This window comes from Protopterus annectens, chromosome 15.part0 (assembly GCF_019279795.1).
Source record: "Protopterus annectens isolate FY-2018-M chromosome 15.part0, PAN1.0, whole genome shotgun sequence".
Classification (NCBI taxonomy): domain Eukaryota; kingdom Metazoa; phylum Chordata; order Ceratodontiformes; family Protopteridae; genus Protopterus; species Protopterus annectens.
The window spans coordinates 269,000,982-269,027,294 of NC_056749.1; the positions used below are offsets into that span (position 1 = coordinate 269,000,982).

Below are 26,313 nucleotides of genomic sequence, written 5' to 3' on the forward strand. Positions count from 1 at the left end.
AGGGTGTGTCATTGGAGGCTAAAGTACTACATATATGATTATTGATTGGCACATATGTTGAATGCAAATCCTGTGTGTACTGTAGTACTAATTGAAGCTCTGGGCCTGTACAGCAAAGTATGGTGCATGTCCACATTGCTTGCATCCACTGTTTTGTGTGGTCCCTGTATTCATCAGAGATTACATTTCTCAAGATTAAGGTTGTGTAAGTACGGATACACAGTACTGTAATAGTACACACTGAAAGCTTATCTGGGTTGTCATACCTTTGTGTCCTGTAATTATGTCTGATGTGTGTGTGGGTATGTCTGTAACATGTCCTTTGACATATGTGTGGTAATACATATAACTGTGTATCTAGCAACATTCATAGTGTACTACAGCAGTATGTGACCTATATTCCCAATTGTGCACATATTTTGGCCACGGGTTTGGCATTAACAGGCTGTGTGGTATAATAATACATTTACTGGACCTTACACCGATTGTGATGGATGATATATTTCTTTACACATCAGCTTTATATACATCTGCTGTGGCTAGGTGGTGCATCGTGTTGCATACAGTGTGCCAGGTACTCTTGTATAGTCTTATATAGTGATTTTATTTTGTTGCTGTGCAAAACATGATTCATTGGATAGACAGTGAGCAAGGCACTTTCAAGCAGTTGTGGGGTGAGCAGTGATAAGTGGCAGTTAGTGTGTTTCACTCTCTGTTACCTTATAGGTTGCTAAACTTCCATAAGCTGTGCTCACCCTTCTGAAAACCCACTTGCAAATGCTGAAATGTGCCTTATTCCGTCTGTAGCCCCTGACCTTTGTTTTGGCTAGTAACAAAATAAAAAGCATTTACTAGGGAAAAAAACACAACCATTCACATCACAGCATACGTGATTTGCCACTAAGCCATCTCAGATATACATATCATTTATGTATTCACAAACATAACATCCAGTACAATCATACAACACTACAGAAAATGTACTCCAACATGTAGATGCATGTGTGTGAGTAATTATTGTAATCTGTGCTCAGGTACAACATATTCTATTATCTGTATTGTATAATGTTAAATGTGCCATATGACTTGCTCAGACATATTTTTGTATTCATGTCTTCCAGGGATCATGGCCCACCACAGGAACCCAAGTTACAGTAGGGCTGAAGATATCACTAGCATCATGATTCAGCACTACCGTGTGCTATTTTCACGAACCAGCCAGGACCAGCAGGAGCGTACTGCAATGTGGCAAGATCTTGTCCACAGGGTCATTGAGGTATGCCTGCATAACCGCACATATCAGCAGGTACGCCACTACTGCAGTGATCTTCTCCAACATGTCCGTCAGTGTGCTGCTAATGTGCATGCGGAACAGCTTGCAACAGGGGGTGGTGGTAGCATACATCCCCCCCTCACCAGAGTGGAGGAGCTGCACATGAGCCTGGTGGCACCTGCCCAACAACAGCAGCAGACATACACCATGACGGAGGATGGAGCCACCCAGCAAGCACACATGGAGCATGCAGGTAACATGGCATATCTGTAGACTACTGTTATCTGTATTGGTAGATTATGCATATGTGAGATGTGGCGTGTGTCGTTCAAAGATGTGGAGCCTGTTGTTGTGCAATACTGATCATTTGGAACATAAGCTGTAGCCCTGTGAATGTAAACTGTTGTTGTACTGTAAGATTGCAAACACACAGTAGCAATATCGCAGTTGTAGCCACTGACAAACCGTCTCATCTCTATGTAGGTACTTCTGGGGTGACATCAAGGCAGCAGACAGATGCTGGTGAGTGTGTTCTACATTTATTACTGGAAATAAAAAGTGCATGTCATAGTTAAGGTGTAAGCCATGTACGCATGTAACACACCTACCCATAATGCATGCTGTGCATGTTTGGTGTAAGAGCACGCACAACACCAATGTGATTAGCAGCCTCAAACACATGCAATACCCAGACCATCTCAAACAAATGTGGCTAGACTGTAGTGACCATTGGATAGGCACAGTTGATACTCAACATGCACATAACATACACATCTATGTCATACGAGGTCTGTGGCGGGAGTGACGGATGAGTTTAAGGTGGATTTGCAATGGTGATGGACAGGTTAACAGACGAGATCAGACAGGAGTCCCCGTGGACTATGATGTTTGCAGATGATCTGTAGTGAGAGTAGGAAACAGGTGGAGGAGACCATGGAGAGGTGGAGATATGCTCTAGAGAGAAGAGGAATGAAGGTCAGCAGGACTAAGACAAAATATATGTGTGTGAATGAGAGGGAGGACAGGAGGAATGGTGAGGAAGCAGGGAGTAGAGGTGGCAAAGGTGAATGAGTTTAAGTACTTGGGATCAACAGTTCAGAGTAATGGTGAGTGTGGAAGAGAGGTGAAGAACAGAGTACAGGCAGGATGGAGTGGGTGGAGAAGAGTGTCAGGAGTGATTTTTGACAGACTAGTACCAGTAAGAGTGAAAGGGAAGGTCTACAAGAGGGTAGTGAGACCAGCTATGTTATATGGGTTGGAGACAGTGGCATTGACAAAAAGGCAAGAGTCAGAGCTTGACGTGGCAGAGTTGAAGATGTTAAGATTTGCACTGGGTGTGACAAGGATGGACAGGATTAGGAATAAGTATATTGGAGGGTCAGCCCAGGTTGGAAGGTTTGGAGACAGCCAGAGAGGCAAGATTACGTTGGGTTGGACATGTGCTGAGGAGGAATGCAGAGTATATTGGGAAAAAGATGCTAAGGATGAGGCTGCCAGGTAACAAGAAAGAGGAAGGCCTAAGATAAGGTTTATGGATGTGGTGAGAGAGGACATGCAGGCGGTTGGTGTGACAGAGCAAGATGCAGAGGACAGAAAGAAATGGAAACAGTTGATCTGCTGTGGCGACCCCTGATGGGAGTAGCCGAAAGAAGAAGACACACAAAGGATTCCCAAACCCTCTGTAATGACATACTCCAGTATCCAAAATCTCATCTACACATTACACAGAATATACCTGAGGGGTAGAGGCCTATCCTGGGACATTTAAACACTTTGCAACACACTACACGTTCATGGCAGGGAATGCTCCTTATTGGCCTCCTTACAAAAATCACATAACAACTGGTTGTGAATTGGTGAATTTAGCCAAGGTAGTACAGTTCCAGCACAGCAGGATTTGTGCTTGTTTGTGACACATTTGTAGCCTTGAGTGACCACCTGATACCTCATGATGATGGCCTATGGTACTATACCCCATCCAGTTATTGTAACCACAGTACTACACATAGCTGTCATTGCTACACACCATAATGGTGTGTGTGTGCGCACATATGCACTTCTAAACAGTATGCATACCAATCACCATTTGCACAACTGACACATATATGTCTTGTGATGCTATTGAGTGGCTAGGTCATGACATATATTTGGTATGTGTACTGTTTAAATATGCAGTTGTGTTTTAGCATGCCATGGATGAGACTGGCATGTCCACAATATGATCTACACTCACCATATGTACTGTACATTGGGTATGTGTCCGAATGGTATTCCATCAATTATACATGCACCACTGATGATGTGTGAATACTCATCATGCATGTGCTAAAACGTGTCCACAATTATTTGCTAAAGACACAGAGGCTGTAATCAGCATTGGATACCTATCGGACACAGATACACATCCAGCAATGGTATGTACACCTGTGAGTTATGGTGCACAGTACATCATAGGGTTATGAATACCTGCACAGCAATGTTGTGTCCATGTATACATTGTATTACAGGGGGAGGGCCATCACCGAATAACAAAACACATGCATCAAAGCCATGTATATGGTTAGTAACAAGGATTGACTACACTTGCACTGCATGCTGTTGAGCAACACATGTCCTGCATGCTGACAGGTGTGATATGACTGTTTTGCTTGTGATACTGTACTCCATCACCTGCTATTGTGTATGTTCTGTGGTTGCTGGTGTTGTGTGAGTCTGCTTTCGGGAGGAGTGTAGTTTTGTGTATGTGCATGTGGTCTGAAGTCATGTTCAGGTCTTAAAGTGAGTTTCCTGTTTTCCTCTCACAGGTGGCGAGGTGGGTCTGGTTCAGTACAGCAGGGAACATGAGGTCACTGAGACAGACAGTGATCATGAGGATAGGTGTGTTAAGGCACAGGCAGATTTGTCAGGGTCTGTTGCTGGGCCACCAATTGACAGTACACAAGTCTCCACCCCATCCATGCACACAGTTATACTGCCTGTACATCCATCACCATTGCCCTTAGCTGCGGGACAGTGTACGGTTGGCACTGGCCAGGACAGTGTGGTATCTATGGCACATGTATCAGGACACAGCAGCCATAGCCAGATGTCTGGAACAGTACCACATAGGCAGATGCTCAGGGGTTCTCGTCAGAGCACTGCTGGTCATCATGCCCATGGCAGGCGTGCCACACCTCTACCACACGCATGTTCCAGGCTGTCATGGAGGCACAGACATGAATGGAGTGGTACAACAGACAGGGGATAAGGGCACAGAGGGCTCATTACACCTCTGTAAATGACAGTATCTGTGACCTAGCAGGTGCCATATGTAACTACACTGAGGTCATTGAAAAGACACTGGGGTGAGACATTGGATGTCTTCCACAATGTCATGTCCATGTGTTAGGACAGTGTCGGACGGTTGAGACGTCGATGTGGATGTATGCCAGCAACATCACCAGCTGGAGGTCACCATGGATGTCCAGCAAGTCACAGCCACTCCCGTAGTGCCAGTACCAGCCCCAGCAATGTTGGGGAGGCTGTCCATAGACTGTCCTAGTAGCCACGTGCACGTGGCTCTGGCCAGTCCCAGCAGGGACCTGGATCCAGTGGACATTTGTCAACCTCTGAGGATAGTACCCAATCTGGATTAGTACCTGATACTGTCTGTAGCACCCCTGCCAGGCACAGGTTCTGTATCCGTGGCCAGAGACTGATCTGTAAAGCCTGCCAGGTAGAGTCTGTAGCTGTCTCAAATCCCAGTTTATGGCAGCCACATGGTGGAACTGTGTGCATGCAGACACACACACATAAACCAGAAACCTAGGGCAAACATATACCCGCACACATGACATCAACATTGGCCCTTAACAGTACTCATGGCACTCACACACACACGTCGATTGTATGGCTCAGTGTAGGCCTCTGGCAAACCAAAAGCACACCCTGTGCATATGATGAAACCTGTGCCACCTCCTGTCATCTGTAACATTGATGCAGGAACAGGCTAACATGGTGCTGATGCACAGGGTGACTAAAGTATAGCGATGGTTGGATGTGTAGCATGTTGTCAGCAGTAAAGTGTAATGATATCCTTGAAGGTGTAGCTGAGCAGGCATGATGCATTACACCTGTAATTAGCAATGGTGTATTGTTTTCACCAGTGTTTATTCCAATTGTGTTTTGTTTGCCCATGTGCCACTTGGCTGATGTGTGTAGTTGTGTCAGCATGCATTATACAGTGGACAGTAAGTGTGGCGTGTGTGCAACTCAGGTTTGCAGGTGTCCATTTGTGAACATGGTGGAGGTGCACTGTCTGCATGTACATGCATATTGGACACACGGGCAGGGTGTTGCCCTGTACTGGCCAGTGTTAATACTCCATAGTTTCTATTGGTAGCCAGTATGCATTGTACTACACACATTTTGGAACTTTGAGTACGCATATGTGTGTATGACACGGGTTGATACTGTGCTGTGGGTGATGCTGTTGTTGCTGTCATTGGTTTGCATTACTAAGGTTAATACTGTCCCAGCTGCATAATCCTTTAGTAATGCACACTGTTCACCTACAGGGTTACATGTACAGTGCTATCACAAACACAAGAAATTCTCACTTATACAGTAAAAGTGCATTAGTCTCATGGACCCCTGCCATAAACTAAATATATAATAGAAGGTGAGAAGTTGTACCAAAAAAGAGCTACATACCAGGAAGGGATAAACTCTCTGGTCAGTATCACTGGGAAAATACAAGCCCTCATTAAACATACAAGGCAAGATTCAAAATACAAATTGGCAAGGATTCCAAAGACAACACTAAAGCTTTCTTTAGTGTTGTTTATAATCTACAGGGGAAATCTCAGATCGGGTCAGAGTTAATGTAAATGGTCACAAAGTACACTTATCTGACTGACATTACCAATTTCTTGTCAGATAGTTTGAATGCAGATTTCACCACCCTGTCGTTACACAAGGGCCACATTTCCAGACCTGAAGAATGTAAAACCTGATTATTCACAGACACTCTAGTTAAAACATCTCTTTATCAAAGTCCAAACCACAGTGGCAATGGTACTGGACAGTGTCCCTGGCTGTGTCATACACAAGCTGACATATGAAGTCACCACTCACCTAAACACTCTGTTCAGATGCAGCCGCTATACAGGTTACATACATGTGGAATGATGCACGGTAATGGTGTTCACAGTCCACAAGGGTTGAGCTACAACTTCTTCTCCTTTCGGATGCTCCCATTAGATCATCTGTTTCCATTTCTTCCTGCCATCTGCATCTTGCACTGTCACACCATCCACCTGCATGTCCTCTCTCACCACAGCCATAAACCTAATCTTAGGCATTCCTCTTTTCCGGTTACCTGGCGGCTTCATCCTTAGCATCTATTTCACAATATACTCTGCATCCCTCCTCAACACATGTACAAACCAACGTAATCCTGCCTATCTGGCTTGGTCTACTAACCTTCAAACCTGGGCTGACCCTCTAATATACTTATTCCTAATCCTGTCCACCCTCGTCACACCCAGTGCAAATATTAACAAATTGATTAAGGGTAGTGCTACAACAGATCCTGGAAACTCTCACCTAAGCCAGACAAATGTTATCTGGAAGGCTATGGAGCACAGCATTATGGAACTCATTAACAGAGACATTATGAACCTGCAAACACTGCACCATACCCACTTAGGTTCTCTAAAGGCCAGGTCATGCCTCCTACACCTAGTAGACTTCAAGCCAGTTAACAAGGCTATAGGCGAGGGAGGGGAGGTCCGCACAGCCAAGCTACAGCTCTCCAACAGTTCATACCCATCACACATTCTGGTATTATACATAACCTCAGACTGACCATAAACAATTGTTAGATGATGGATTGACAACTGACACACAGATGTAGGACACACAGTAACATTTGCAGCCTCCATGTACAATTCTATGTCAGTAACAAGTGGTATTCACCTGCACTCAGTCCTGGGGCCACTCCTGTTTGGCATATAGCTTTCTTAGGTACAAGCAAACAAAGTAGGGATATGTCTGCCCACGTTTGATGAAAATGCATACTGTGGGCTATACTTCATTCTCCAGATGACACACACATCCTTCTAAAGGGTATCAGAGACAGATACCTAGTGTCAAAATCATGCTGTAAAGCTATAAGCCAAAGAAAGCATAGTTATCCAGTTTTAGAAAACAAAGTATCCCCAGAGTACCACATAGGTAGTAGCCCCCAAAATGTGGAACAGGTATTAATGTATACATAGAGCCATGTGTTTAGTCATCTCTCCTTTGATAATCACATTACCAAAGGGTTTTGGAAATCCCTCTGTGGAGCACATAAGCAATAAAGGGTTTGCATGCAGATCCACAGAGGTTGTTGCACACCTATAATGATTATAGTCATCTTTGCCAGACTTTGCTTGCTTTGGAACAGCTTTGGAACAGGATTCAAATATACCTCAAGCATAAACCCTCACTCACACTCTTCAACAGAAACCGCGATGAGTGGATGTGAAACAGAAGACGTAGCCCAGGGATCACTGCAGTGGCTGAGCTTGTCACAAGCATACAGAAGTGACCTAAGGTCTGGAAAGCGCCAGCATGCTCTGGCAAAGATAACAGATGCTTTCATGGAAAAAGCAGAGTACCCACCTATGAAATAATTGAGGTCACATGTATGTATATGGCTTTGCCCCACAGCTACCTTACATGTATTATGCACATACAGTTGTCATTGTGATATGTCAGAGACTAGAAAAATCAAAACCCACTCCACATTGACCAACGGTGTCACACACTCAACACACCTGGAACACACACACAGTTAGCAAGAGCGGGATTCAAACCCCTACCAAACTACATTATGATACTACAGCAGTACGCATTTACACGGCGTGCTATACACATTACTGGGATTCCACCTTCCCACAGGTATATTTGTAGGATGGCGACATCATCAGACTTGACAAAGATGAGTATATCACTTTTAAGAGGTGTGAGTAGTCTCCAAAAAGGTTGCTCTCTCCCCAGGGAGAGACAGACACACACATACACAGTTGGCAAGTGCGGGGTTCTTAATCCAAACTAAGTACTTTCCACTTCAGCAAGCAATATGGAGTTACAGGGTGCAATACAGACATTACTCGCTGACAGTTTGCCCAAAGGTTTTTTTCACATTTGCTAACCTCAGCAGGCTTATCATACTAAGTGTATTGTGAGTGTATTGTATGCACAGGCCATGCCATATCATATATGAGTTGATGCACCACATGCTGGCACACACAGGGTCAAACTGGTAGCTAAGCTCTGTCAACCCAATACTGGACAATACAGTCAAGAGGAGTAGGGTCATACAAGCACAACACCAACAGTGTCACATAGACCTACAATATAAGCACCAGCAAAACACACACATAAATACACATTACCATACTCGGAGAATACAAATATTAAATCTGAAAAAGAGAGAGAGTGTCCTCCAAAGCAGACAAGCAAGCAACATGCATCTCCACGCACACGCCAAAAACACATAATACACCAAAACAGTGTGCCTCACAACAGGCCACAAGGCAAAACAACATACCCAACACACTAGTAATAGGTGACTCCATAGTCAAGCACGCAGATGTTCCACTCACTAGGCTGGACAAGGGGAAGGTTACTGTCAGTGGTCTGTCAGGTGCTATGATCCGCCACATAACACAAACACTTAGATCACTCCAGAACAGGTACATATATAATGCGGTCTTTGTACATGTCAGTGTGAATGATCTGAGACATACCTCCCAGGACAACATGACAAGAGATATATAGTAGCTGTATGATCATGTAGCCCAGGCTGGTATGACCCCAACCTTGAGTAGCATCTTACTTTCACCTACATGATACTGCAATATAACAGAAAGATGATAAACTTCAACAATTGGCTGAGCTTCTGGTGTCACTCAAAGGGTATCCAGTCTCTGTCTGCCTGGGATGACATGATAGACATGCCTCGTTGCTTCGCTAGATATGGTTTGCACCCGTCACCCCTATGCTTCTGAATACTGGCCAAGGCTCTTGCTGTCCCCATATTACCTTTTTTAGGCAAGGCTCAAAGGTTCATAGGTAGGTACTAGGCCATCGCCCTGGGAACTATACAAGCAGAGCCTATAAAGGTACCCTGGCTTTTGCCACCCAAGAAAATTATTTTCCTGTGCCACTGTCGAGCAGAGCCACAGAGGTGATCCCCGGGGTGAATTTCCCATTTCCCATCCAATCATCAAGATGTTTCTTGAAGAGTGCTAATGAGGAGCTCTGTTTGATATATATAGGTAGTTTATTCCGGAGTATGGGAAGTCTCTGGGACAGGAATCTATCCCTCCAGCATGTACTTAATTGTGGTGACAAGGTTTAGGTCCCTAGAGTATGTAGCTCGGAGGGATTGGGATTTCTTTAAGTGGAGCATATCCAACAGCTCTGGGTTTGACATAGCTTTGTATGTTAGACAGAGATCACCTCTGAGTAGGCGATATGCGACGGAGTAAAGCTGGAGATTTTTGAGACTGTCTGTGTAGGGCATCTGTTTGAGGCTGGTAATCCTCTTTGTGAGGTATTTCTGAGGCCTTTCCAGTTGTTGTAGATGTCTTGTGAGGTACATACCAAAGGGGCGTTGTACTCTATGATAATGGGTCTCATGAGTGATGAGTAGAGGGGAACAATGACTTCTTCTGGATGAGAAGCCTTTTGTGATGAGGTGTGCCACGTAGAAGGATTTCCTGACTACTGTGGCGATGTGATTATCAAAAGAGACACTACTGTCCACCTGTGTCGCAAGGTCTCGTCACACTTTCGGTGTTAAGTATACTACCGCCTAGGTTGTAGTTCATGGGTACAAAGTTTTTACCAAAGGGGATGACAATGCACTTTTTGGCATTGAGCTTGAGGCCATGGCTTTGACACCAGGCATCTGTCTCAGTGAGACCCTTTTGTATGATGTCCACATTGTTAGGTGTTTCGATTATGGCTCCTAGTTTGCAGTCATCTGCGAACTTCATTAGCCAAAGACCTTCTGTGTTGGCCTGTACTTCAGAGAATTGGATACCAAACAGGAGAGGACCCAGGACTGAACCCTGTGGTGCTCCACTTGTCACTGGTCTGAAGTCGGATTTGGAGTCTGCTACTTTCACAGTGTGGGTTCCGTCAGTGAGCCAGTTGGCAACACATCTTGTGACATAGGGATTTATACCTAGTTTAGTGAGTTTATCTATAATTCCAGAGTGGGAGATGGTGTCGAAAGCCTTGGCAAGATCTAGATAGGCTGTGTGAACCACCTTACCCTTGTCTACGGCTTTGTTGACTGCTTCAAAGAAGTCTATCAGGTTTAGGAGACATGATCTGCTTTTACAAACCCGAACTGGGTGGAGTCCAGAATTTGTAGATTACCAATGTCTTTGTTTATAAGTTCCATGATGATACGTTTCATGGCCTTGCAGACCAGGCTCATCAGGCTAATGGGGCGGTAGTTCCCGGGGTCCGTGTTGGCTCCCCCCTAGTGGAGTGGGATAACTGTCGCTGTGTGCCATTCAGCAGGCACAAAGTCTGAGGTGAGGCTATGATTGAACATGGTACTTAGGTGGGGTGTCAGTTCGTTCTGTAGTTCGTGTAGAACGCAGCCTGGGATGTTGTCTGGTCCCATGGATGCTGTGTTCCTGGCTTTGGAGAATGTGGTTTTTACCTGTGCAGCCATGATTAGAGGAATTCTGCATTCTTCCGGTATAGAGATGGGTTCTTTAATGGGCGAGAGGGGGGTAAAGTTAGCACTGAACCTATCTGCCAGGATGTTGGCAATATCAGTTAGGTCTGTATATTTAGTGCCATTGTGCTGCAACTCAGAGCAGATCTGAGTGTTGCCATTGAGATTCTTGACATAGCTATAGAATGCTTTGTGGTTGTCTTTAGAATCAGTGGCGATTTTGTTTTCGTAACTAGCTTTGGAGGATTTTATCAGGGATCGCAGCTTCTTACTGAGGCTGACCAGGGAGCTCCTACACTCATGGGAATTTACTCTTTTGCAGAAGTTTCTTCCTTCTGTTGTACAGTTTGTTTATGGCAGGGGACCAGCAGATTGGTTTCCTTTTTTTGGAGGATAGCGTCTTGGTTCTGTTTGGGATAGCACAATCCATGCACTCATGTAAGTGCTTATAAAGTGCAACTGTGTAGGGTCAGTAGTCGTAACTGAATTGTCCATCTGCATGGGTGTCATGAAGTTCACCACTTCTGTCTTACGAAGCATGAAGTTGGCTTTGGAGAAATTTTCTACCATGTTTTCCTTAATGGGGCGTGGGGACAGAATGTGGATATCTAGGGTAATTAGCTTATGGTCAGATTGGACCAATGAGGCATTGACTTCAGGTGTGGAGCACTGGTTACTCAGGACAAACCAAACCCCGTAACCAACATAAATAACCACAAAGTGAGATAAATGCTACTCATTGCCAGATGTCTCAGCCTCCAAATGCACACACTCCAGGCACTTCTCAGTATGGAGAATATTGATATCTGTGCAGTAACAGAAACCTAGTTCAAGGCTCCAGAGAGCACACCAGCACTACCAAGATACTACTTCCATACCTTCCAGCATCAGAACCTGGATCATAGCACATAGGGTGGAGATGTATCCATATTCATCAAGGATACCTACACCTCTCTCTACATCCTCTCTACAGGATATGTACCCATAGAATGTTGCACAGCAACATTCTTCCCACTGCACAGGGTTGGGGCCACAACAGACCCTTGGCATTCCCACTCTATGAGCCTGATGAGTCTCATCTGCAAGGCAATGGAGCCAATCATAATGGAAGTCAACAATAAAGACATTGGGAACCTACACACAGTTGAGCACACCCAGTTTGGCTTTGCAAATGCAGATCATGCCTCCTGAACTGGATGGATTTCTTTGAGACAATTACCCAGGCTATTGATGATTGAAAGGAGCTCCACACAGCCTACCTATACCTCGCTAAGACCTATGACACCATTCCCCAGTCAGGTATCATAGATGAACTCACCAACCTGGGCATAAATCCATACATCACAAGATGGATTGCAAACTGGCTAATAGATAGATCCTACAAATTAAGAGTTGCTGGCTACATGTCAGACTCTAAACCGGTAACAACTGGTGTTCCCCAGGGTTCAGAACTGGGGCCCCTCCTGTTTGGTATACAATTCTCAGAAGTATATGCCAACACAGGAGGGTTGTGGTTGACTAAGTTTGCTGGGAACTGTAAAGTGTTTGCCATAATAAATTCCCCGGATGACACAGATATTCTCCAGAGGAAACTGAGATAGATGTGTGGTGTCAGAATCATGGCCTCAAGCTCAATGTGAAAGAATGCATAGTAATCCCCTTTGGGGAAAACAAAGTACCCACAAACTACCACATAGGCGTTACCCCCTAAAAACTGACAAGGTAATAAGGGATCTGGGGACACAAGTAGATAGTCATCTTTCCTTTGACAACCATGTTGCCAAAGTGATTAGGAAATCCTATGTGGCCCACCTAATCAACAAAGGGTTTGCATCAGGATCAAAAGAGGTAGTGGTGGCCCTCTACTCTTAAGTCATCAGACCCATCATTGAGTACAATGCACCATTTTGGATGTACTCAACTAGGCATATCCAGCAGCTGGAAGAGACCACAGAGGTACCTCACCAAGAGGATTACTGGCCTCAAACAGTTGTGTTATGCAACACAACTGGAAAAACTAAATCTGTTCTCTGTTGCGTACCGCCTACTCAGAGGCAAACTCTGCCTAACATACAGAGCCATTTCCAACACATAACTGTTGAACATGCTCTATCTAAGGAAAACAAATAGAGTCGCACTACACACTCCAGGGATATGAACTTCATCACAACAATGAATACAACATGCTGGTGGGATAGAGTACCATCCCAGAGACTTGCCTTACTGTGGAACAGAGTCCCAATGTACATCAGACAGAGCCCCTCACTAACAGTGGATGGGAAACAGACAATTCACGCCAGGGATCACATCAGCAGCCCCACTAGAAAGGGGCTTAGGGTACTAACTATTAGAACTAGGGCTTAGGAGACTAACCAATGAGGTGGTGAAAGCTGCACAACTTGCCTAGGCTAATATATGCCTTCGTGAAGATAGTCTACTACATACCTATGAACCTATGTGACAGGTACATGTCTACAGATAGTAGATGTGTACTTCATTGTACAGTCATGTTGTACAGCAGGCACATGCACCATATACACTGTAATGCTTACAGATACTGGTGACTAGTATGTACAGTGGGTGAGACGTGCACCTCATGTCTTTTGTGCCATTGGGATGTGTGCTGGGTGGGACAGTCCTGGATGGCTCCCTGTCATGGTCACCCTCTTACACACATCTCTGCCCATCCATCTTTGGCTTATTATTTTATTTATTTTTATTATTTATTTAACATTTGTTGACCGGGAAAGTCCGACTAGGTTCCACAGAGCCCGTTTTCAGCGGAGGCCCGGGGAGAAATGCTCCAGATGCATGTCTTTGGAATGTGGGAGGAAACCGGAGTACCCGGGGGAAACCCACGCGAACACAGGGAGAACATGCAAACTCCACACAGAAGGCACCCCAGCCGAGAATCGAACCGGAGAACCTCTTGCTGCGAGGCAACAACGTTAACCGCTGCACCACTGCGCCGCCCAATTATACTATGTTCCCCCTACATATATAGGTACATAGGTATGTAATAGGCTATCTGCCTGAAGGCATATATTAGTATGGCCAGAGTGTGCAGCTATCACCACCATAGCCGGCCTTAGGCATAGGCCAACTACTTGTCCGCCTAGGGCGCCACTCTACAGGGGCACTTTTCTAGTATTTATTTGCTGTAGGTACACCAGGATGGGGGCACCAAGTGGTGTGGTGGGGGGCGCTGTGTAACACTTTTGCCTAGGGCAACAGTTGACCTAAGGCCGCTCCTGATCACCACACTTAGGGTTCATTCCCTATGCCTCTGTGTAGTAGAGCTGATGAAGTATCTATGGTGTGACAGTTCAGTTTCACATACACTCATCAAGGCTCCTCTGGAAGAATGTCAGTGAGGGACCCAGCTTAATGTAGGTTTGGAGCCTGTTCCAAAGCAAGGGAAGTCTGAGTTAGTAATGTATCCCTTCAACATGTTCTATTTATTGTTGTGATGATTATATCCCTAGAGCATGTGGCACAGTGAGTTTGGGTTTACTTCAGATAGAGCATGCACATCAGTTCTGCATTGGACATGGACCTGTCTGTTGGGCAGAGATCGCCTGAGTAGACGATATGCAGCAGAGTACAGATTGAGTTACTTCAGTCTTGTTACATGGGCCAACTGTTTGAGGCCAGTAATCCTCTTGTTGAGGTACTTCAGTGGTCTTTCCAGCTGCTGAAGGTGCCTCATCAGATTCATCGCAAGTGTGTCGTGGTACTCTCCGATGGGTCTGATGACTGATTAGTAGAGGGAACCTCCTTTGACCTACACGCAAAGACTTTGGCAATTTGTAGGAACACATAGCATGATTATCTAACCACTTTGTGAATGTGTTTCTGAAAGTAGAGAGGACTATCCACATGTGTCCATAGATCCCTTATTATTACCTCCATATTTAGGGTGTAGGCACCTATGTGGTATTTGTATGACTGTAGCTCGAGGCCATAATTTTGACACCACATCTGTTTGACTGAGACCCTTTTTAAGGATGTCTCTGTTGTCCCAAACATCGATTATGACAACCTTTTTGCAGTCATCCACAAACTTTGATAACCATAGCCCTCGTGTGTTTAACTGTACTTCTGAATAGTATACACCAGACAGGAGGGGTCCCAGGACTGAGCCATGGGGGACAGCAGTGGTTACCAGCTTACAGTCCAACAGGGAGACCACAATTCTTACCTTGTGGGATATATCTGTGTCCCAGTTGGCAATCCATCAGATGACATATGTGCTTATGCACAGGTTGTTGGTTTTGTGGATACAACATGTGTGTGGGATGTTGGAAAAGGGCTTTTCAAAGTCTACGTAGGCCATGCGGAGCTCATTTCATTGATTTATATCCTGGGTAACTGCCTTGCAAACTGTCTAGCAAGTTTAGGGACCATGATCTGCCCCTGACCAAACAAAAATGGATAGGGTTGGGTGTTTGTAGGCTCCCAATAGCTCTGTTTAGGAGTTCCATAATGATGGACTCCATGGCCTTGCAGATCAGGCTTATAAGACAACAGTTCCCATGGTCTGTTGTGCACCAACCCTTGTGGAGTGTGCCAAACGTTGCTGTAACCCATTCAACAGTTTCATATCATGTACAGAGGGTTCATAGAATAGTACTAAGCTAACTGCCCTTGCGAGCCATTTTAAGCCTAACCAATTATCCCTTGTGAGACTCAAACCCTGCACCCTGTGTTTGTAAGGCAAACACCTTAACCATTAAGCCACCCTCCCTTAGGGTGAGTCTCAGACTGTTCAGGTGCAGGGTCTGTTTGTTTTGGAGTTCACATATGACACAGCCAGGGACATCATGTCATCCCATAGACGCCGTGTTTTTAGGTTTTGATAGAGCTGTTTAACCATTGTATATGTGATTTCTGGGTTTTCACAATCTCCAGGTATGGTAATGGGCCCTTTTGTCAGTGAGAGGGGGGTGAATATGTATGAACCTGTCTGACAAGATGTTGGCAATGTCAGTCGTGTACATGTATTCGTTTACACTTTGCACTAACTCAGAACATATATGAGTTTACATTGATATTTATGACATAGCTAAAGAAAGCTTCATGGTTCTCTATGGAATCTTTGGCAGAGCTTGGCTTGGATAATGTTAGGAGTGCTCATTGTTTCTTGATGATACTGATCGGAGATTTATTGATCGTCTTTGTATTTTAACTTTCTTTGAACAACTTAAGTACTTGTATTACATAGTTTGATTATGAGGGGTCCAATATATTATATGGGTATGTTTTCATATCACTGTGTGCGCAAGGCAGGATTGGTGAATAGTGACATGTGTCTGAAGTAAGAACTGCAGCTGCCAGATGTGTGGCCCACTGCTGTACTCAGACATGGCCTAGGTGTGTGAGCATGCCAAGTATGACCTTTCAGTATGTTGCTGACTGAAATTTGCTAAATTTGTTCAAGTGTGTGAGCATGACCACTATGGGCATATATACTATATGTATGTGAAAAATCAAGTTGTTTTTTACTTCAGGGCTCACCTTTGTGTTGTACATCAACAGGAAACACGCTGTGCCTGCAGGGCTTCCATGAGTCAATTTGCATAGACTTATCAACATTTCTACATACAAGGGGGGCAGCTATTATTTGTACATTTCTACCCGGGGGGCACACCTGATTGTTACTGTGGGTGTACATAGAATGAGGGGTACACCTGACACATACACACATTTGCTAGGCCTGCGCTGCTATGTCAGGTACTCCATTTCAGTCTGTACTGTTGCCTATCATACTGGCTTGAGGCATACCATTGTACTACAGACCTTAGCTTCCAATTACACGCATATTAGTTTGTGACTTCATAGCCTACCCAACCCACATCACACTGCCTGACCTGCTGTTATCTGTCTGCATAGGCCTGGGGGGAGGTTACCCATATGCCTCTTCAGAGGGCATGATACAGCATTTGTCTGTGTTTACGTTGGTCTACAATTGTCCTTTTGGCTGTGACTGTTAGGTATGTGACCCCCCCCCCAACTGGTATGTGTGAGTGACTTGTTGTGTCTGTGCCAGTGAAATGCTGTCATGGCTTAGTGGTTCAGTACTGTGACTATAGTGCACAGTATCCCGAGTTCGAGCCCTGTCACTGCTTTTTATTTTCCTGCTGGGCAGACCTGACTGGTTAAGGAACAGTAAAGCAGGTGTGAGCATGTTTACCTAACTTTGCCCAAAATTGCCCGACATTGTGCTTGTTAGTGCGGTGCGCAGCTACGTGCAACTGTATTTAAATATGCTCAATACTTGTAAAATGTGCTTAGCAATGCTTTATATTGCTTAAAATAGGGCACTCATGCCTCAGGTGGTGCTGCAGGGCTGCCCGTGTCGGATGCACATAGTACACTCTCTATACATGTTTGAAAATAGGTAGTGTCAAGTTAGGCATCCCTTTTACTGTATGTGCGAGTCAGAGAGAGGTGTCATTTCCAGGGTTCCTACTGAGTTAGTGTATGTGCTAAGCATTGCCTCTTTGCCATGGCCAGGGCATACTGGGTACGTCTCCTTCTGCCTACTGGAGCAGGCTCATGTTGTTCCTCCTCCGAGTCACGCTGTGCCTGTGCAGGCCTTGGCAATGGTGGGGGAGTTGTTTGGCTCTGCCCCATGCTGTTCCTGCTGCAGCTGTTTCCACAGGATCATATTGTGTAGCATGGCACATACCATAACAATTTGGGTACATGTAGTTGGTGAGTACTGCAAGGCTCCACCAGTATGTGTCCAGGCACCGGAACCATGACTTGAGCATCCCAAACACACACTCAATTATGTTTCTTGTTTGTGCATGTGCCTCATTATGGAGTTCCTGTTCAGGTGTGTGTGCATTTCTGATGGGTGTCATCAGCCACGGTTCCAGTGCGTATCCAGCATCCCCCACTAGGTGACCATCAGGGTTGTCCCCATTGGCAAATCTGTGGTACAGCTGCGTCAGGTGCCAGATGTGGGAATAGTGATAGCTTCGAGGGCAGCCAGCACACACATTCATTATTATGCCCTGGGTATCGCACATGACCTGGCAGTTGATGGCGGGAAAGCCCTTGCGGTTGATGTAGACCCTACCCCGCTCATCGGATGGTGCTTTGATACATATGTGCATGCAGTCTATTGCACCCACTACCTCAGGGTATTTTGTTATTTGGTGGAAAAGATGCATATTACTGGGCAATGCTTCACAGGAATTGGGGAATATACATGATCACCGACATGTGCTGACATGGCATCCAGGAACTGGTGGAGTACCCTGGATGCTGATGCCTGCGAAATCCCCATCATATCACCAGTTGGTCTTTGGAAGGTACCTGTAGCTAGTATCCTTAGGCCAACACATACCTTGGTATCCACTGGGATGGGTTCCCCTCTGTTGGCTCTGTGTGTGAGGTGTGGCCGGCACAGCTCAACAATTTGCTGTAGGAGGTCTCTGTCCATCCTATAGAGCTCCACTATCTCCAGCTCATGTAGCCCCTGGTAGGTTACCCTGGGTCTGTACACTCTTTTCCGTCTCCTCACTGTGGGTTGCTCAGCAGCATTCACAAAATCACCACCCTCAGCACCTTGCACATGTTGGTTTAGGATAGCAAGAGCAGCCCCTAACATTTTGTCTGACTTAAGATTTTTAAGCTTTCCATCTTTGTATACTGCAGTGTTGCAGAGTTCTTGAGAAAAAACAGGGGGAAATGGTGTTTGCAGAGTTTAAAGTGCTGGGCTGGGATAGTCTGCTACCTGTGTAATTGGCGGATTCTGATATATTTCACCTGGCAGCTCTGCTAGTTCTCCTTGGTTAACTTCCTACTACTTCCTTTCCTTCCTTTTGCCTTTCTGTTTCCGCCCGGGGGGAAGCGCCGCACAAACAAGTGCAAACATGCACACGCTGTGTGCATGTTTGCAAGGAGTTTCCTATCTTTTAACAGTGTGCACCTTTGGTTTGAGGTTTTCAAATAGGACAACTGTAGACATGCCTCTTGAAATCCTGAGCAACTCAGGGCAAACACAAGCCACTGTGCTCCAATTAGCTTACAGCCCGTCTGACACACCCCCTCATGATGTCACCTATATTCTACTCTTCTACTCACCTACTCCTACTCTTACACTCTTGGGACATGCCTCATATGCTGGGGAAAATTGGGATTCACTATCCTTATCCTCATTTGCACAGGATTGCCTAGTAATGCATGGTTACATCTCTTACATTGAGCTTCCCACCCTTAGCAACCACTAGTCAGTGGCCATGTTGTCTTCAGCCTGCCATTCACCTGCAAGGCAGAATAAGCTTTTTAGTGAAAATGCCTATTTTTGGCTTTTTTTTTTTTTAATTATTTTCTTGTTTTTATAAGCGCCGCACGTTTGCGTGGTGCTGTGCTATGCTTAAACATCAGAGATCAGGAAAAAAAAATTGTTATATTTTTAAACATTTTAAAATGTCAGTGGCCTTGTATTTCGCCATTGGCATGCTTTCGTAACTGTATGCATCCTTTATTTGGAGCTGTCATAGCTCCATTTAGCTATTTGCAGAAATGTACTCCATTACCAACGGAGTACATTTCTGCAGCTAACACTAATCTTCCACGGACAGGTTAGTATTTCCTGGATCGCAAATTTACCTCTTTGCATGGCTTTCACCAGCAAATAAGGTAATTTGCATACCATAACGCTGTCCGTGCAAGAGTAGCTTTAGCAGCTCTCGTGCACGCCCCCTGCCGGCTGTTCCTGGATCGCACGGCAGACATATTGCCGGCGTGAGCTCCTGCACTCTTCTTGCACTCCGTGCAAGCTTTCGTAAATCCGGGGTGTAACCATTACATTTGTAATATCTTGCAAACAACTTACAATATCTCAGCAACCACTCAAGTTACATACATACTGTCAGCAGTATTTTATTTATTAAGCTGAGAGCGTTCATATGAGGCTAAGGAGTTCTGTCTGTGTGACTTGTTTGTTGAGATATTTAGAAAAATGTGAAATGATATCTATATAAATGAATATCATAAAAACAACAGTAAATATCTGTTTACCTGCACCAGACAGAGGTCAAATATTAATGCAGTTGAATTTGCTACTGTGTAAACTTAAAGATGAAATCTTTTAAAACCTTGTAGATAGCATGGTTTTGGAATTATTGATGCAAATATGAACAAGCAATATTTGACGCCTACAGGTGTCAGTAGGAGTTAACTGCAGATGCACCTGGAGGTGTCACTCGGATGTAATGAGTTAATCTCCCTGCAGTCAACAAGTTGGTGTCAGTTGTTTGAGTTGGACATGAGCGTACTGGCTATTCTTCTGACCCTGGTTTCTCGGTTGGCTTACCTTGTGCAACTAGGAGGCCAGACAGATAGCAATGGTTGGTCTGCAAGATAAGACTGCAACCACCAGCAGACTTACTACAGTTGCTAGCTTTTCAGTCATGCTCTGGACAAGTGAAATTTAAAATACTTAAAAGTACTTTTTTCCCTTTATTCTGACTCCAGAGACTGAGGAACTCACCAGGGTGCAAAGATGCATAGAAGGGACATGTGACCCTGTTTAGTGCCACCCTTTTTAGCATCGGACTCAAAATGCAGGGAAAAAATAAAACTGGCATACAGGCCTCTTTTCCTTTTTAATGGAATGTGAAAAAAAAAACAAAAAAAAACAAAGGCATCTTAAATCTCTTAACTTTTCTTCACCTAACAAGAATGAAAAGAAATTGAACAGTAGCTACCGAATTAGAAAACAGCATAAAAATATCCTTACACAGCCCTCACTATGCTGATAAACTATACATAAAAAAAATGAATGGACATTAAAAAGGGGAAAAAAAACGTGACACGTTTATAGAAACATTTACAAACTATCCAACATCCTAGTCAAGAAAACTTACACAAGTAGTGTAGTCTGACGAAAACAGGAAATATTTTGCAACATTAAAAAGTACTGAAAAGATGAATACATATATATAATAAAATATCCATATGTCATGTGCATGTTTTGTATACACAGTATGCATGCGAGTATATTATGTACACACATTTATACATGTACACGCATACAAGAAATTAAAGACAAAATGTATGAAATGGGAGTAAATAAGACTTCCTTCAAGATGCACATTTAAAACTCAGCCTTAGCAGAACATTTTATTAACTGATCCAACTACTTTGGCAAAAGGTTAATGCAGCAAAGTCGAAAGGACACAAGTTATTCCCTCTGTCAAATCATGAGTTAGCTTGTGGTGTACAGCTATGCTACAGATCCTTTGTATTTAGGGGAAACAAAGATTATACAGCTATTAGTCTAATGTCGCATCATGATTCAAGCCATTACATCATAACATGACCCGAATCGATGGAAACATTTGGAAGTATCATAACATTTGTCTAGCACAACTATCACATGGTCAGAATGCAGACATCTTTGCAAACCCCAATACGATTCTAAAGCTAACTATTATACCTACACAAACTACAATTATACCATTATAAAGCTAACTCACTACACAAACTACAATTATCACAAAAGTACCAAAATTAAGAAAGATAAATGGAGTAGTCCATACCTGGACACCTGCTTCTTTGCATGCTTGGATGACAGTTTGGGTTCCTGTGTAATTAACATTGTAAAACAACTGCTTGTTGTCACTAGAAGGAGGTGGAGAGGCACAGTGAAATACAACAGTCACACCCTCGAGGGCTGGTAGAAGATCCTACAAGTAAAATAAATACAAGTAATATATTTTCAGATTTTACTGGCCTTGCATACTTATTTCTCTACTTCACTATTTCTTGGATAGCATTTTTCCCCAACACGCTTCACACTCTTCTAAATAAAGTGTGCAAAACATGAATAGTCAGCCATTCAGTGCAGACCTCCTGTATGAATAATAGTCCCAAGCACATGCCTAATGAGGTGAGAAATTAAGTAATTTGTTGTGCTCAGCAAATGCAGATAATTTAATTGTGTATTACAGTGAAAGCTTACATTTTAGAAAATTATTTTTATTTAAGAAGAAATTTCCCAGTCTAAATGTAACAGTGAAACACAAGTACTGGATATATACCAATATCACAGGAAAAAAAGTTGAATACCATTGCTTTAGAGGTCACATGCATCTTCTTTTTTTTTTTTAATCTTGGACATTGTTCCTGAATTTTGCAAGAACAAAATGATGCGCAACTATGCCTCTATTCAGCCCTGTTGACACAAAGTGCTGCTGTAATAAAGATAATAAAAAAATATTCTGGCACAATAACACTGAAAAAAATCAAAACAAACAGTTTGCCATGACATCTGCATCTGTAACAATTTCTGCTCTTTATGAAGTTCTTGCTTTCGGTTGTTAAACTTTTAACTTAATGTTGTGTCTTTCGGCTTTTCCCGGTTAGGGGTCGCCACAGCGGAACTCCGGTCCTAGCCAGATTGATATTTTCTGCTTCCCATACAAATGGAAATAATTTTTAAAGGAAGCTAATGACAACTTTTTCCTTAATAAAATGGGAAGCTTATTTTATAATATTGGAAAGTATTATATTACACATCCGTCACATTTTCTTACATTACTAATATCTGTTTTTCAGTAGAAAGTTCCTTGATCATGCGTTTCCTTCACCGGGAGGTGCATTCCAGGCACAGATGTTAATACAGCAGCAGCAAAACAGGTCACCTCCAAGCAATATATAATAAACAGGGCACAAGATTTCCTGGAGCCTTTCTCAGTTATTCAAATGTTTCATATCTATCATCTTTCTAATAAAAAGTGTCATTTTTCCAGTTGTTTCAGGTAGCTTGCTCAAAACATAGAGAAGTAGTCAATAATGTGCTGGTTTAATGAGGTATATAAAGGTATGAGCTTTTTCTACAGATCTGACATGCGCTTTGAATATGCTCTTCTGACTTAGCAGATATAAAATGGTCAAAGTTTAAATTGCAGTTTACAGTTTTCTGTAAATCTTTAAAGATGTTGCCATTTTTCCAATCATTTATTTATTTTTAACCACAATTGCTTACTTTTTTGCCAACTCTTGTAACACTATATATTTTTTACATTAATGGTGAGTGGAGGTAATTACTAATGCAGGAGATATAAGCTTTCTGTAGAACTGAAAAACTTTGACATCTTTTACTAAGGTGACTATACAGAACAGTTAACGTTCGACTTTCCTGTCTGATTAAGAATCATTCAGAAGATGACACTTTGAGAACCCTGTATGATAACTCTTTATCCAGTCAGTGGTTAGCAATGGTAGCTCCCCACTCAAAATTTGTACCCTGATGTTTAACCAGTGTATTTATCACCAAATTCTAAATTGATTGTCATTAATGTACTTATTTTGTCAGTTTTACAAAAAACATTGAAAGCCTTAGAAAAGTCACGATAAGCAACATGACCTATCAGTCCTTCATTCAGTGTTAAGTTACCGCTTCTAAGGTCACAGTAATCAAAAGTCAGATATTCCCTTAACCACATAATAGTCCACTGCAAAGAAAAGAATGTCCTCGGCATCAATCTAGATGTATTCCATTATCATACCTCTCAACCTCATAGTGCAAGAAATCATGACAAAGCCAAAAATAACAGGGGGCAAGGACCTGCAATCAGGAATGAATTTGAATTACTTCTCTTAAAAACTTAGAAAGTTGTGAGAACAGCTTTTGAATTAACATTCAATTAATGAAGGATATGAAGTCTGAAACTCAAATGTCTTGTCATCATTTCCAAAGTGCAGTCCTCAGTGATTTGCCACAAAACTACAATTTTTATGAGGAACAGAACAAAACAAAAATGAGGTTAAAATCTGGACACACTGCAAAAATCTGGACTGTTGAGGGTTGTGTCCATTATGTATCCCTCCAAGATTTTTAATACGAGTGGTCAGGTTAATGGTTGAAAAATTGCACAGGTCTGATATGACCCTTCTTCCCTTTGTCATCATAGATTACGGACATGTCCATGCAGTAACATTTCTCATCCCCCTCCCTCCACTAAAATTGCCCAGTGGCTCCTCTACCTTCACTGAATTTATTTATTTGACCTCTGTTGACCGGGTTGGCCAGCTGGGACAGAGCCCTTTTTCAGTGGAGACCAGTGTAGAAAAGCTCCACAGTAAATACATACAATTAAGTTGATTTAGTACAAAGATAATACAAAATCTCAAATAAACATATACAGTAACAGGTTTAACATACTACAAGGCAAAGAACAGTGGTTACAATGTAGATAAAGATAAGTAAGGGTTTCTAAGCTTAGTCATTTAACTGTTGAAAAGTTATATATTAGAACAGAGTAAACTGTCTGTGAATGGGAGAAGAGGTGGTCAAGTACGAAAATAATTTTATAACAGGGTAGGTTAGAGGCAGAGAGGTAGGAAAAACGGCTTGCAGTGTTCAAATGAAGAGAGTGATTAGGAGAAAGGTAGGGTTTCACTGATGTAGTAGAAAGGTGAGAGATAGGATAGCTTAAAGAGATGGATCAGTCAGGGGTGAGATAGCACAGACAGTTTATCGTTGCTTAAGTGATTTTTTTTTACTGCCTTTCTGAATTAGGTTTGGGAAATTCATTCTTTCTGTCAGGGGCAACAGCCAGGCATCCACAGTCGACAGAGTCCTATGGCCCACTTGTTCCTGCCCAATGAACCTAATCAGGCCATTTGTTCCACCTCTGGCAGCTTTTGGTCCAGCAAAGCAAGCTTCTCTCTGATGTGCAGTGATGCCCACAGTGGGTTCCTTGAGCTCCATATGATACAGCCTGCTTGACAACTGTGCATACCACAAGCAACGTGTGCTCGGCAGACTCATTCCTGTCAGTGCAACTCCCAGTGTTTCCACTGGGTGGGTGGGTGAGTGGGTGCCCCCCCCCAAGAGGAAAACCATAACCACTTCCTTCGTCCCTGGATGGAGAATCTGACGTCCGCTCCTTCACCTATGATTCTACTCGGTCATGGATCGTATTGGTCACAATCATGTCTATCTCTTACATAATAATATTCACTTTAAATGCTTGACAGGGGTTTAGTTATGTCACAGAAAACCACAAGGCAGCTTTTATGATCCAACACAATTTTTCTTCATTTGTGGTAAAAGCAAGTAATTGCCCCAAAGTCAAAATCAGCTCATAGTGTCCATGGGAAGACCCCATAGGGTTTTTATGACATATATTACATAAGTAAATTGGAAGGCCTTTTTTTCCACGCAGATATTGCTGCTGCCCAGTTGTTCCCAGCCAGGTTTTCAACCCAGGTCTACCAGTCGGTAATCCCTTAATCTCTAAACTATCAGGTAAGGAGTTATTTGTGGTAGCTTTTATCATATCTGTAGTTATACAAGTGACACCTCACGTCTTCTCTGCAGCATGCTAATGTACGTATGTTTCTGTGAAATTTGCACACTTTATCATTGCGTCCTGTGAGTATGCAATCACACAATTTAGATTCACATTCTTTCCCATTAAGGTTTTTGATAAAAGAATAACTTTTGTTGCCTTCAACCTTTTCAAATCAAGATGAGTAGTTAGATCTGGAAGATATGATTAAGTATATAATTTCTGTACTTTACTTAATCTAGACTTGTCTTAGGTTAAAGACAATTTCACAGTCTCCGTTAATTATCAGTAAAATAAACCTGAATGGGGGGGGGTCAAGTGTGTAGGTATGATATCCAAGACATTTCTAATCCTGCTTGGATTTTGCTCTGTCTGTTCCAAATCGAATTATTTTGCTTCTCAGAAGAGGAAGAATAAGGGGGGCCACAGAATAGCTCCATTCCATGGAAGGTAGGAGGGTGGTGTCAAACTGCACCAACCCTAACACAAAGGTTGGAGGTTAGTGGAGCTACAACAGTGGAGAAGGAGAAATGCCAGGATACATTTCTGTGCACCACATTTTGTATGCACAGAAACATTCAGATGGGAAAGTGGGCAAGACAAAACACTGTGACGTTTAATAAAGAAGGGGGGGTTGGGTGGCAGTCACAGCAAAAACTCCACAGCAGGTTATTAAGAGCTGTTTCAATCACTGAGAAAGGGGGGAAATCCAGAAACTACTTCCAACATTCAGAGCTGCCCAATATTTAATCTCTTCAGCAGACAGACCATCTTTACTGCAAAATTTTGATCCTCAGGTATCCATTTGAGAACCCAGCTACCCAAAATAATTATAGTCAAAGTTCATGAAAACAGAACACTCTACAACAAATTAAGTTTGATTTGCAAAATCCAATAACAATGCAAGGTGACTGACACCAGAAACTATAACAAAACAGGACTTATCTGCCATTGTCATAGATAAATTTGATCAGATTATTACCAGAAAAAAA

The 26,313-nt window shown here is 43.2% G+C and overlaps 1 protein-coding gene across 5 annotated transcripts in view; it reads right to left on the reverse strand.

Annotated features, from left to right (window-relative positions):
* The window catches only part of NSDHL (NAD(P) dependent steroid dehydrogenase-like), a 276,923-nt gene that overhangs the window by 238,205 nt on the left and 12,405 nt on the right, over positions 1-26,313 (reverse strand). For all 5 annotated transcript variants that reach the window (XM_044057023.1, XM_044057026.1, XM_044057022.1 and 2 more), the window contains exon 4: positions 21,563-21,709. In XM_044057023.1, coding sequence (XP_043912958.1) covers positions 21,563-21,709 — 147 coding nt within the window. The remainder of the gene's footprint in view (positions 1-21,562; positions 21,710-26,313) is intronic.